Raw genomic sequence first — 15354 nt, 5'->3', positions numbered from 1 at the left:
ATACATTATAAAAATTCAGAAAATATACAATTATTAAACATAGGTTTAAAGATGAACTCTTGTGAATCAAACCACGGTTTCAGATTTAAAAAATGCTTTACGGCGAAAGCATACCTTACAATTATTTGAGAACATAGCCCAGCAGACACATCATTACAAACAGTAAACAGCCAAGTAGAAGAGTTACACAAGTCAGAAATAGAGATAAAATTAATCACTTACCTTTGATGACCTTCATATGTTTGCACTCAGAAGACATTCATTTATTCAATAAATGTTCCTTTTGTTCGATAAAGTCTCTCTTTATATCCAAAAACCTTTTTTTGTTTTGTTCAAGCGTTTTCTTCAGTAATCCACAGGCTCAAACACAGTCACAACAGGCAGACAAAAAAATGTAAAGTTCATAGAAACATGTCAAACAATGTTTACATTCAGTCCTCAGGTAGTTATTAGCCTAAATAATCAATAATATTTTAACCAGACAATAACGTTGTCAATATATAAGGTAAATGAGAAAGGCATTCTCTCTGGTCGTGCACATGAAAAAGCTCTGTGACACGGCAGGGTCCACTCATTCAGACTGCTCTTACTCCCTCATTTTTCAGAATACAAGCCTGAAACAATTTCTAAAGACTGTTGACATCTAGTGGAAGGCATAGGAACTTCCATTTGAGTCCTAAGTCAATGGATACTGTAATAGCATTGAATAGAAAACTACAATAACAAAAAAATCCTACTTCCTGAATGGATTTTTCTCAGGTTTTCGCCAGCAAAATCAGTTCTGTTATACTCACAGACATTATTTTAACAATTTTGGAAACTTTAGTTTTTTCTATCCAAATCCAAATCCTATCTTCTGGGCCTGAGTAGAAGGCAATTTCATTTGGGCATGCTTTTCTTCCAAAATTCCAAATGCTGCCCCCTACCTTAGAGAAGTTAATAACTACACCTGTCTTCAATTACTTTACACACTGACACAACACCTAGCTTATTTAGCATTTTCCCTGCCCTTTAACTCATTTTGAAGTGCTTCACTGTTGGATGATGTATTTTGTTAGATTTTGAAATATCTATTTTCTAAGACAATTCATTTTGGATTATTTTTTCGCAGAAGCAGAATTTTCACTGCTCTGTAACTAATTAAAAGGAGCTTTGAGATTGAACAATGTCTTAGGTTAGATACTGGATATCTATTTTGTAAGATTTTGTTTGAATTATTTCCTGAAAAATTTGTCACTTTGATTTCCCAGCAACTGACTCATAGCTTTACATGCAACAGTACCAGGACCATTTAAAGGACATTGCTAATCTTCGCAGATATTCAAAGAGTAAACCAGCTTTCTTTCTCTAGACTCAAGGAAAAACCGGACACACCAGTTGTCATTGTCAGACTTATTTTAGTCAGAATTTCTCTGCAAACCTCCTCAGACATGAACGGTGGATTTGTTTTGTGCTCTGAAGAGAGGTATTAACCTTGGAATCACATAGCTACATACAGATAAAGTCAGGGTAATCTGTTACATTACCAGCAAAAAAATTGTGATCAGATTACAGATACTTTTGAAAAACTAGATGATTACTTTGAGGATTACTTTGAAATTCTGAAAGGATGTTTGTGATGTCAAATCTTTGACACTTCTCTGTTTTCTCAATGACATTCAAATCAGCATTTATAAATAGGCACAAGTTTCAGTTTGTTCCACCTGAGAAAGTATGACTACAAGTCAGAGACCACTATGATGACACACCAAATGTGTTTGATGGATCGCGGGAAAAGAGCAGGAATAGGCTATTGTATGCTACTATCTAAACTATGTCTTCCAATGGTGCGGCTGCTGTTGGCATCCAAAGATTATCCAACTTCAGTAAATGTTTAGAGGTAAGGATGACAGCAATGGTGTTGTTCACGACGATACGGATATCACTTGTTATTCATATCTACATAGCGCATTGGGAAAGGGGGATACCTCGTCAGCTGACCAATTGAATGTATTCAACTGAAATGTGTCTTCCACATTTAACCCAACCCCTCTGAATCAGAGAGGTGCGGGGGGCTGCCATAATCGACATCCAAGTCTTCGGCACCCGGGGAATAGTGGGTTAACTGCCTTGCTCAAAACAACAGATTTTTACCTTGTCAGCACGGTGATTCGATCCAGTGCCCAACGCCCAGACTCGGCCCAACGCTCTAACCACGATGGCAACTGTACCTGCCAAATCACACTGCTGCTCTCCCATGTAGCTATTTGCACTTTACGGATTGCAGATGTTGTGGACGGCTGTTCACAGATCTAAATGTGTATTTGAACACAATATAACTGTCACACCCTGATCTGTTTCACCTCTCTTTGTAATTGTCTCAACCCCCTCCAGGTGTCGCCCATCTTCCCCATTATCCCCGGTGTATTTATACCTGTGTTCTCTGTTTTTCTGTTGCCAATTCATCTTGTTTGTCAAGTCAACCAGCGGTTTTGTCTAAGCTCCTGCTTAGTCCTGTCTCCTTTTCTTGCCCTCCTGGTCTCCCCATCTCTGGTTTACTGACCCCTGCCTGCCTTGACCTGTCTATTGCCTGCCCCTGTTGGATTATTATACCATTGTTTAATGGTTGAATTCAAGAAGTTTAAGCTGCCTATCAATCATTGTTTTTGAAACCAGTGGACAGCAAGTGAGAAATGTGCTCTTGCAACAGCTGCATAGTACAGATCCAAGCCTATGTGTAACGATTGTCTTCGGGTGAAAGAGAGGAGGACCAAGATGCAGCGTGATGATAATCCATATTTAATAGGAAACTTAAACAATGAACAAAAACAAAAAACTGACAAAAGGAACGAAGATGAAACAGTTCCGTAACGTCAACACTAAACACTGGAACAGGAACATTCACCCAATACCCACCCAATACCCAAATACCCAAAGAATATGGCTGCCTAAATATGGTTCCCAATCAGAGACAATGATAGACAGCTGCTTCTAATTGAGAACCAATCCAGGCAACCATAGACTTACAAAACACCTAGAATAGAAAACACACCCATAAACATACAAAACCCCTAGACAAGTGAAACACATACATCACCCATGTCACACCCTGACCTAACCAAAATAACAAAGAATACTAAGGTCAGGGTGTGACACTATGGAATAAAATTGGGGCTTTTATTGCTCAATCTAATTCACGATGATAAAATAAATCCATAGGACTAATAGATACATGCTCAAAATTGCACACTTTTGGTAGAATTAAAGGGGCAATCTGTAGATGCTACATCTATTTTTGGACTTATAAATAATTTATAAGTCCTAAAATGGATGTAGCAACTACAGATTGTGTGACAGTTATCCATTGATTATTGAACAATATAACTTAAATGCCTCATGAGTTTAGTTCAACTGTCACATTCCCTGAGAACCCAAAATACAGTTGAAGTTGGAAATGTACACACACTTAAATTGGTGTAATTAACTCATTTTTCAACCACTCCACAAATTTCTTATTAACAATTTATATTTTAGGCAAGTCGGTTAGGAAATCTACTTTGTGCATGATTACAAGTCATTTTTCCAACAATTGTTTACAGACAGATTATTTTACTTACATTTACTGTATCACAATTGCAGTTGGTCAGAAGTTGACGGTGCCTTTAATCAGCTTGGAAAATTCCAGAAAATGATGTTGGCTGATAGGCTAATTGACATCATTTGAGTCAATTGGAGGTGTACCTGTGGATGTATTTCAAGGTCAACCTTCAAACTCTGTGCCTCTTTGCTTGACATCATGGAAAAATCAAAAGAAATCAGCCAAGACCTCATAAATAAATTGTAGATCTCCACAAGTCTGGTTCATCCTTGGGAGCAATTTCCAAACTCCTGAAGGTACCACATTCATCTGTACAAATGATAGGGTTTATTCTTGCGTACTATGGGACCACGCAGCGATCATACCGCTCAGAAAGGAGAAGCGTTCTGTCTCCTAGAGATGAACGTACTTTGGTGCAAAAAGTACAAATCAATCCCAGAGCAACAGCAAAGGACCTTGTGAAGCTGCTGTAGGATAGTACAAAATGATCTATTTCCACACTAAAATGAATCATATATCGATATAACCTGAGAGTCTGCTCAGCAAGGAAGAAGCCACTGCTCCAAAACCACCCTAAAAAAGCCAGAATACGGTAAGCAACTGCACATGGTCTGATGAAACAAAAATAGAACTGAGCATCGTTATGATTGAAGAAAAAGGGGGAGGCTTGCAAGCCCGAAGAACACCATCCCAACCGTGAAGCACGAGGGTGTTAGCATCATGTTGTTGGGGTGCTTTGCTGCAGGAGGGACTGGTGCACTTCACAAAATAGATGTCATCATGAGGTAGGAAAATGATGTAGATGTATTGAAGGTACATCTCAAGACATCAGTCAGGAAGTGAAAGCTTGGTTGCAAATGGGTCTTCCAAATGGATAATCCCAAAATGGCTTAAGGACAACAAACTCAAGGTATTGGAGTGGCCCTGACCTCAATCATATAGAACATTTGTGGGCAGAACTGAAAAAAACGTGTGCGAGCAAAGAGGCCTACAAACCTGACTCAGTTACACCGGCTCTGTCATGAGAATGGGCCAAAATTCAGCTACATTATTGTGGGAAGCTTATGGAAGGCTATCAGAAACTTTTGACCCAAGTTAAATAATTTAAAGGCAATGCTACCAAATACTAATTGAGTGTATGTAAACTTCTGACCCACTGGGAATGTCATGAAAGAAATAAAATCTGAAATAAATAATTATTAAGTTTCAGGAATTGTGAAAGACTGATTTTAAATGTGTTTGGCTAAGGTGTATTTAACTTCCGACTTCAACTGTATATGAAAAACAATTTTCATTTAGAAGCCTAACATCACATTTCATCTTCTCACAAATAGTTTCATATTTAATCATATAATTTCCACACATTCAGTTGTAAATCTGATGACTGGGAAATATACACATTCAGAGATACATTTATGTTGTTATACCATCCTTAATGAGATCCCAAACAACAACTGATCTGACATAATTGTTCTTTCAGTACCAACAGACTATTCCATCTGTTTGCATTACAGAAGTATTGTTTCATTATTCAACCTTTTGATGTCAGCTTTTTGGCGGGAGGAACCTCTTTGTAAAAGTAGGTTTCTTTTCCCTCCTCCTGCAAAACCCAAAGGGAGAGTTTCTACAAGGTATTTGCGATCGTCATAAAACGGCCAACTTCACCCCTCTCCTCCTCTGCAGGAGAGAAAGGGTGTTGTAGAGGAGTGGGAAGGTGAACGGAAAGGCTCTGGAGCAACGAAACTCCCTTGCTGTCTCTGCCTGGCCGGTTCCCCTCTTTCCACTGGGATTCTCTGCCTCTAACCCTATTACAGGGGCTGAGTCACTGGCTTACTGGGGCTCTCTCATACCGTTCCTGGGAGGGGTGCGTCACCTGAGTGGGTTGAGTCACTGATGTGATCATCCTGTCTGGGTTGGCGCCCCCCCCTTGGGTTGTGCCGTGGCGGAGATCTTTTTGGGCTATACTCGGCCTTGTCTCAGGATGATAACTTGGTGGTTGAAGATATCCCTCTACATTTACATTTACATTTAAGTCATTTAGCAGACGCTCTTATCCAGAGCGACTTACAAATTGGTGCATTCACCTTATGACATCCAGTAGAACAGTCACTTTACCCCTCTAGTGGTGTGGGGGCTGTGCTTTGGAAAGGTGGGTGGGGTTATATCCTTCCTGTTTGGCCCTGTCCGGGGGTGTCCTCGGATGGGGCCACAGTGTCTCCTGACTCCTCCTGTCTCAGCCTCCAGTATTTATGCTGCAGTAGTTTATGTGTCGGGGGCTAGGGTCAGTTTGTTATATCTGGAGTACTTCTCCTGTCCTATTCGGTGTCCTGTGTGAATTTAAGTGTGCTCTCTCTAATTCTCTCTTTCTTTCTCTCTCTCGGAGGACCTGAGCCCTAGGAACATGCCTCAGGACTACCTGACATGATGACTCCTTGCTGTCCCCAGTCCACCTGGCCGTGCTGCTGCTCCAGTTTCAACTGCCTTATTATTATTGGACCATGCTGGTCATTTATGAACATTTGAACATCTTGGCCATGTTCTGTTATAATCTCCACCCGGCACAGCCAGAACAGGACTGGCCACCCCACATAGACTGGTTCCTCTCTAGCTTTCTTCCTAGGTTTTGGCCTTTCTTGGGAGTTTTTCCTAGCCACCGTGCATCTACACCTGCATTGCTTGCTGTTTGGCGTTTTAGGCTGGGTTCCTTGTACAGTACTTTCAGATATCAGCTGATGTACGAAGGGCTATATAAATACATTTGATTTTTGATTTAGAGCGGACCCACTGTAATCTGATTCTTCAGATCTTCACAGGAGAGTCATGACATTACTGACTTTGGGTAATCCAAAAGTTATGTTACTGATTAGACTTTTGGACAGGTAACTAGTAACTGTAACAGATTACATTTAGAAACTATCCTACCGAACCCTGGATAGTGTGTCTTGTTGCTGGCAATCTATACAAGCCCAATTACTGGAGTCTGTACTGGAGTCAAACATGGTGCAGTAGTATGTGTAATTTAGGAAACGCCTGTTCATTGTTTATTCTCTCTCTCTCTCTCTCTCTCTCTCTCTCTCTCTCTCTCTCCACCACCACATCCTAAACAAAATTACTGAGTTCCTCTCTCCTTCCCCCTCTCTCCTTCCCTCTCTCTCCCTTGTTGTCAGCCTGACTCACTCAACAGGAGAGTGATCTACACACGTCACAGTCTATCTGGGTCCCACAAACACACGCAGGAGCCGCATCACTATAATCTCACAATAATCATTTAACTTTCATTGTATTGACACACCAAATTGCATGAAAGGACCACATGCTCTTACTGTGTCCCTATTACAATCTACCACAAGCAAAACAAGAAAAACGGCAGCTAAAGTAATGAATGAAGAAAACCTGTCCGATACTAAAACATCTTGACGGTGGTTATGCTCATAGCTTCCCATTGACTCAAAGGGGACTTGTATACCTCTCCTTCAGTCAGTGTATTTTTAATGCACTTTGTGTTGTTACTCTGTGTTGTTTGATGCTAGTCTCCCTGTGAACAGAGGGGACAGAGGTACATCCAAGGTACATCACGTTAAACATGGAGTCAGTTTACACAAGAGTAGAGACCAGTCATCGTTCACCTGGGGCACCCTGCCCAATGCTCAGTAGTGCAATGCTGCTTTGCATGCGGCAGTCTTGTACAAAGCAGTGAGGAAGAGGGAAAGAGAAAAGGGGTATGGAGAGATGAAGATGAAGGGGGAGAGAGTAGAAAAGAGAAAGAAAGTGGAGAGAGACTGCACTATTGTTCCTATGATGAATCTGAATATGTGTCAGGGCAGGGAGCGACAGAGAGGGAGACAGAGAGGGAGAGCTGAAGGAAGGCTACTGTCTTACCTCCACAAGGTGCTCTCTGTAACACTACCCAGGTGAAAGTCATAAAGTTTGGTCAGAATCAGGATCACCTGGAAACAAAACAGACATAACATGTGTTATAAATATGTAATAAGCCATGAAATGACTCAAACCTATTAGATAATAAACAGAAATGTTTAAGAATGCCACAGGTTATTCTCTCAGAAGACAAGACAGACTGGACAAACTAATCTATATTCTCTTAGAAGACAAGACAGACTGGGCAAACTAATCTATATTCTCTTAGAAGAACACCAACCTACGTATTCCATAAAAATCAAAACCAGCGTTAACAACAACAAAAGGTGTTTGTCGATACATTGGCATGTTATGAATGTCCCTTTGGCTCCGTCCCCAATACAACACTTGTCAAGGGGCACTACGCCAGCCTGTATGTCCACTTTGAACCCTCTCTCTCTTGTTCCCTCAGTGCTGTCAGGCTTGGCCCCTTACAAGCATGATCCTGCAGTCAGTCCCTTTGTTCCCATTGCTTTGGTCTGAGCGGTGTGAGGAGCGGGAAAGAGAGAGAGAGGAGGGAAGGGGGTCTTTGATAACACACTGAACAAGGTGATGGGTGAATCACAGACCAAGATGGCCACCCATATTCTAGAGACCCAGTTGTCAGATTTGATATCAAAACAGAGGACCAGAGAACTCAGTGTCTTTTTTGACTCTGTGAAGCCTGAAGTGACATCTATCACTGAATCCAAAATCCCCAACTCCTCCCTAGGCTGTCCTGTAGGAAATGTTAAACTTGTAGTGTATTTAATGTTCAAAAAGGCTTATGAAGTTTGCAATTCCCACTTTGAAATGTCAAATTTGAATTCCCCCCTCAGCCTATTAGAAGGCAAATTGTTAAAAGGTTTTTACCATTCTGCTTAAACCTATCCAGTTAGCTTAGATCTACAGGAGATTCTAGTGGGTAGAAAGGGCCAAGGGATTGATTTGGAATTCAGCGTATGCTCCTCTGAGTGGTAGGCTACTGATGCGGCCTGGGCACACATGCCGTCTGTGGAGGAGACAAACAAGGAGTAATACTGGGAAGAAAACACTGTCTTTATATAAACAGCCAGATTTTCACAGTGTTATTAACGATTTACATTACCACCTCCGAGGTTGACGCTGGAATTTGTTAAAATACAAGAACATGGAACAGAATGAATCAAACCTTAATTATTTACCCTTTGTCATGACACAGATGACTTGAAAGTGCGCACAGGGGAGGGTTTTTACATAATAAATGCTATTTTCACAGCAGTCGCTTTGTTATATTACGCTACAAACTAAATAGAATCTGGCTTTATATTTATTTCCATACTTGTCACTTCTTAGTGTCCCCCTCTTTGCGCCAAGCGTATGTTACCTTAAAGTGAATAGACAAGCCTGACTTGAGTCACTTCGCTGCATTCTCTATTTGTCTTGCCTGACTACATTTAGAGATATGCATCAGGAATATGGAACTCAGGAGGGAGAAATTAATAAAGCCAACACCAGTTGTTAGACTTGACCTCTGATGTTCATGTGTACAGGCTCATTGATTGGCTTCACTAGCCTGGCTGGCCCTTAAGAGCCCCAAGGACTGGCCTGGACCTCCCTGGGGAGCCACTGAGGGCTCTCTGTGAGGGATGGTGCCACCACCCCGGGGCTCCACTCCTCCTCCTTAGAATGTGAGCAGATGGTTTGGGCCAGGCAAGATTGCACTGCCAGAGAGGGCAATGTAGACAGAGAAGAAGAAGAACATTGAAGAAGAAAATTGGATTCATGAGTTTTTCTTGGAGTGTTGGTATTTTGTGTGTCTGTGCTCTTGCATGCTCTTGCTTAAGAGTGTGTATGTGTGTGTGGAGGATCCTGCAGGGGTCTGATGTTGTCAGACAAGCTCGCTCTCCTCTGCCAGGGGGTGGCACCACACAGACAGGGACCAGTCCCCCTCCATGACAGAATGAATTGAATATTCACATTGAATAACTGGGGCACCACCTGAAATCCCAGAGAATACTTTTGTCCTGTCAGGTTGTATCATCGTCATGAAAATCTTAATCATGTCTCTGAAAATGCCTTGGTCGCCCAAAAACAACAGAAATACAAACGGTGAAAGCATTAAATGAGGGGCGGTTGCAAAGAATGCTGAACTTTCAGCAAGTCCTTGTAACATATTGTCAAGTTTGTTTATATAATGCTGACCTTTGTTGGTCCTGTTTTGTCGACTGACAATGGATTCAATGCAATACGGATGACACAAACTGTAAACAACTAAGTTTCACTAGGTGGCCATTTTTCAAGAACATTCTCCCCTCTTCGAAAACCCCAATTGACCTGCAATGCATGGAAGAATATGTCAGCTTGTTGCCTCGCAATTAACCAACTGTGGCGAAAATATATTATTAGCATAACTAAATGTCCCATGTCCACAAAGACCCAATTTAAAGTGGCAAACATAATTTTGAATGCTGATTTTGCTCTGTGGTGCGCTAATGATAGGTCACTAATGACTTTGAGAAAACAGTTCATCTCTCCTCCAAGCCAGTCAGTAGTTTAATTGTATTAACCTTGCGAATTGCTGGTATCTATTGCCGGGGTCAATGCTATGTGGCCGGTAACAAGGACACTAAATTAAACATGCTTTTTTAAAATACTGAATGAATATCTAGTCCCTCAGGAGTGTTGAATCAGTGTGGCATGCCGGAAACGCCTGGCTAATAAAAAGAACACTTCAGAATGTCTGTGTCATTGTGGATAACCGGCGCAGCATTGCGACCACAGTGTTGCATCATGGTTGCAATAACCATACAGTAGCGGCGTTATGGAACATGGCACATGTCAAAGAATAAGCAATAAAACATAAATGTACTGTAGGGAACCTACAGTATTTGACCATTTGCTGATTAAGACTTGAAAAGTAGCGTTGGTTTGTTGTCTTCCTGTATTGAACACAGATAGACCCCGTCTTCAATTTGATCGATTATTAATGTTTAAAATTACCTAAAGTTGTATTACAAAAGTAGTTTGAAATGTTTTGGCAAAGTTTATAGGCAACTTTTGAGATATTTTGTAGTGACGTTGCGCATTTTGGAAGCTGTTTTTTTCTGGATCAAATGCGCCAAATAAATGGACATTTTGGATATATATGGACGGAATTAATCGAACAAAAGGACAAATTGTGATGTTTATGGGACATATTGGAGTGCCAACAAAAGAAGCTCATCAAAGGTAAGGTATGTTTTATATTTTATTTCTGCGTTTTGTGTAGCGCCTGCAGGGTTGAAATATGCTACCCTCTTTGTTGACTGTTGTGCTATCATCAGATAATAGCTTCTTATGCTTTCGCCGAAAAGCCTTTTTAAAATCTGACATGTTGGCTGGATTCACAACGAGTGTAGCTTTACTTTAGTATCTTACATGTGTGATTTCATGAAAGTTTGATTTTTATATAATTTTATTTGTATTTGCCACGCTGCATTTTCCCTGGCTTTTGGCCAAGTGGGACGCAAGCGTCCCCTATCCTAGAGAGGTTTTATGGGACCTTTGCCGGTTTACACAATGATTCTTCTCATTCAAAGATGCCTGTAACTATTCTACTTGATTGCACACTTAGAATTTAGCTACAGTGCCTTCAGAAAGTTTTCATAGCCTTTGACTAATTCCACATTTTTGTTTTGTTACAGCCTCAATTCAAAATGCATTGAATATATGTTTTCTTAGCCATCTACACACAATACCCCATAATGACAAAGTGATGTCACATCTACTCCCGCTCCTACCCTCCGGCGTTCAACATCACCGCGATAGTAACCACTGGCATCTATCATTACGCACACCTGTACTCCATCACACTTGGACTCCCTTACCTCACTACCTTAGGTTATTGCCCCAGTCAGTATTGTTTATGTGTTTATGTGTAGACGCTACTGCTGTATTGTCTAGTTCCATGTTTGTTGTTTTATTAAACGTACCATCTGCACCTGCTTCTAGACTCTCGGCGTCTTTGTTACAGAATACTGACTCACACGGTGGAAGCAGCAGGAAAACAGTATCCGTTGACAAGCAGGGATACCTTCTTCCTCAACACCACGACCAGCTGGCACAAGTGGGAATGGCTATGGAAGAGGTTCTTTGCAGTGTGCAACGTGTCAAATATACCAAGGAGGCATTGCCGTCAACTAGCGAAGGATCATGTACAACCAGTCAGCTGCGAGGCCAGCAAAACAGCCCATTCAGCAACCTGCTCAGGTCAGCGATTCTCGTTTGTCCCTTGAAGATAAATATGATGGCACCCCGTCTAAATCCCATGGCTTCCTACTTCATTGCTCCCTCTACTTTGCGCACCAGATGGGAACCCTCACAACCGAGATGTACAAGGTTGCCACATTTATTTCTCTGCTCACTAGGAGGGCGTTGGATTGGGCCACGGCCATCTGGGAGGGAGGAAAGGGGGAGCTGGATTCATATGAAGGGTTCATGGCTTTGTTCAAATGTATCTTCAATCATCCAAAGGAGGGCAGAGACGGAGGTGAGCTTCTACTCCAATTATGGCAGGGGTACCCGGCGGCTGACGAGTACGCGCTCTCCTTCCAGACAGTAAAAGCAGCCAGCAGATGGAATGAGCCGGCGCTTCGTAAGCTATTCAGAAGAGGTATGTGCGAGGAGGTCCAGACGGAACTGGCCTGTCGAGATGACAACCTCTGATTGGACACCCCTCTCCTTGGACCTCTCGATGGCTATCCATCTGAATAACCTACTTTGGGAGAGTCGGTACTGTCATGACGTTGCCCTCTTTGGGCAAAGCAAGCCTATCCCCCTCTCCCTGCCTCCCCTTGCCTCTCCCTTTCCTCCTTCAATTAGGCTTCTGTGGTCAGAGAACGGTAGTAAATTCCCGAGGAGAAGACCCTGCCACATGGCCACACAGTATAAGAGAGAGTGAATCTTCATAGAGAACAAAGGAAATTCTTCCACCTCACAGAACTTGAGGTCCGAACAAATTTCATGTTCCGGAGAAAGCATAAAAGATCAGTGAATCCAGCTACGAACTGGTCCGTTTGTTACAACTTGGGGAAGCTCATGAGAGACGGCGTGGCCACATTACCATAACGCTGTTATATAATAGCCTCAGATATGAGCTTTACATCTAATTGTTGTATAAGATGAATGAGTGAGTACGATACTGTTTACACAATTTTACAATGTGATTTTGGACTGTTTATTAATGAATGAAACACCAATTCCCTTTCTGAGTTTAACTGAATCAGAGGACCGCCCCTGAGCCCAGTTAGTGTCAGGCCTCCTGGGACAGCCCCATTTCTGCAATTCCAAATAAAACCCAACTTTGAGAAATTATCATCAGACCATGTTTCTCTCAATCACGGGAGCACAATGGTAGACCATTGCTGAATCTTTTAACCATACCACGTGGTTAAACTCTTAGACTATCGATACCGACAGAATAATAACAAGTCTTTGATATTAGTTACAAGTCTGCAGCTAGGAATTTGGTATCATTGAACGCGAAGAACGACAAACGCCAAAACATCCATTCTATAACGAATGAATCAATGTCACTCTGAACAATCCACAACAGAGAGAGACGGACAATTCTACCAAAGAAACAACTTTTCACCAGCGATCAAGACGACACACTGAGCGTAAATATATATACATGTATATTGATTGCAATTGTTCCCGAATGAGTGAGTGTTCATGTGCAAAGGATTAGCATTTCAATTGTTATAATTATCAACTCTGTAGTGACTTCTCAGCTGACCCCCACTCCCCATTTTGTCCACCAAGCCGCGATACCGGCTTAGCCCACTAGGGCACATTCCCTTATCATTTCTTCTAACTGTATTGACTTTGTTTGTTTGTTTATGCATTTCTGTGAATTACTTAGTTAGTTAATAAATTCCTTATTTAAGACAATTGATGTATGGATGACTCATAGCGAAGACTGGGTTCGTGCAGATAACCAACAATTTACGACATTTGGAATGAGACTAACGTGAGGTAAAGTAAATAATTAATTAATCAGAAGACTATGGATCAGATATTAAAATATCTGAAAGGTTATGTTAGGAAAATATAACCTTGTAATCTGAATATTTCCTTGGTGCCCCGACTTCCTAGTCAATTACAGTTATATGATTAATCAGTTTGATCGCATAATACTAATTACAGATCTTTGATAAAACTAAGTCTTCAATGTAATGATAAATCAAGTAAAGACAGTACTCTCATCGCTTTTCTCCTTCCCTCAGTGAACACTGGATCAGAGCCCGAACCCATGGAGGTAGGGGTCACACACATACCCGCGGCGGAGCGATGTAGACGGAGACAGATGGGGAAATTGTGGTCAAAGAGGGCACCAGCTCCAGTGGTGTCCATTACTTTCCAACCTGGGATCCATGAGAGTAGAGGGACGGTCACATGATCTTCCACCTGCTGGGGCAGGAGGGAGAATTCCGTCTTCATCACTTTCTGCTAAACTCTTTTTGGTGTCCATCACACTAGTTGACTGTCCCTCATGTACTGTGTCCACAGTGTTACTGGATTCCGGTGCCAAGGGGAACTTTATTGAATAGACCCTTGCCTCCTCTCTTAACATCATCTCATACCACTCTCCTCTCCTTTCCCGGTTCAAGCCCTTGATAATCGGCCACTAGGATCCGGAACCATCACACACCTCACCCAGCCACTCACCCTCACTGTGGAGTACATTCATCAGGAGCACATCCCCTTCTTCATCACCACTGCACAAGATCATCCTCAGGATCCCTTGGATTCAATGCCATAACCCCACCATCTCATGGTCGAGGATGAGAATCACAGACTGGTCGCCCGAATGCCGCAGGACCTGCTTCCCCATCCCCTGTGGTTCCACATCGGTTGAGAGTCCTCTTCAGCCCAACATCCTGGAAGTATATCAGGACCTGCAGGAGGTATTTTCCAAGACCCGCACCACCTGTCTTCCGCCTCATCACCCCTAGGACTGTGCCATCAACCTGTTTGCAGGTTCTGAACCCACGCGCAGACGCATCTACCCTCTGTCGGTGGCTGAGACCCAGGCCATGGAGGAGTACATCCAAGAGGCGCGCTAACAAGGTTTTATCCGCACGTTCGTGGTTTCTTCTTCGTGGCCAAGAAGGATGGAGGTTGCGTCCATGTATTGATTACAGAGGACTCAATGAAATCACCACTAAGTACCATTAACCTCTCCCGGCAGCCATCGAACAGCTCCGCAGGGCACAGTTCTTTACCAAACTGGACCTGCAGAGTGCATACAATCTCATCCATATCCGGGAGGGGGATGAATGGAAGACGGCTTTTAGCACGATGTCTGGTCACTACGATTACTTGTTGATGCCATTTGGCCTAGCCAATGCTTAGTCAGTGTTCCAGGCTTTCATTATGGAGGTGTTCAGTGAAATGCTCGGAAGCTAGGTGGTCATGTATATCGATGATATCCTGGTCTACTCGGCTACCCTGGAGGATCACATCGCTAACGTTCAAGCAGTCCTGGAATGCCTCCTGGCTAACCACCTGTTCGTCAAGGCTGCCAGTTTCATCAGAAGGCTGTCTCCATCCTAAGCTACCAAATTAGCCCAAAGAGAGTGAGAATGGATGTCAAGAAGGTAGATGTGGTCAGGTCATGGCCCTTCCTAACCACCATAAGGGGGTTACAACAGTTTTTGATGTTTGCCAACTTTTACAGCCGTTTCATCAGGAACTTCAGCTCCGTCGCAGCTCCTCTCACCTATCTCCTCAAGGGTGGTCCCTGTAGGTTGGTGTGGAGTCCAGCAGCCGACGAGGCCTTCCGTCTACTCAAGGGACGTTTCACCCTCAGATCTCACTATATCCTTTGGGGTGAATGTGGACGCTTCAGAGGTGGGCGT

General features: G+C 42.5%; 1 protein-coding gene across 1 annotated transcript in view; it reads right to left on the bottom strand.

Moving 5' to 3' along the window:
• Positions 1 to 15354, bottom strand: part of LOC124003913 (VPS10 domain-containing receptor SorCS3-like) — a 217583-nt gene that overhangs the window by 106426 nt on the left and 95803 nt on the right. The window contains exon 2 of the mRNA XM_046312563.1: positions 7457 to 7524. Coding sequence (XP_046168519.1) covers positions 7457 to 7524 — 68 coding nt within the window. The remainder of the gene's footprint in view (positions 1 to 7456; positions 7525 to 15354) is intronic.

Source organism: Oncorhynchus gorbuscha, linkage group LG18, assembly GCF_021184085.1.
Source record: "Oncorhynchus gorbuscha isolate QuinsamMale2020 ecotype Even-year linkage group LG18, OgorEven_v1.0, whole genome shotgun sequence".
NCBI classification, from domain to species: Eukaryota; Metazoa; Chordata; class Actinopteri; order Salmoniformes; family Salmonidae; genus Oncorhynchus; species Oncorhynchus gorbuscha.
Note: the sequence above shows the minus strand (reverse complement) of the source record. Positions and strands in the feature narration are given on the sequence as shown.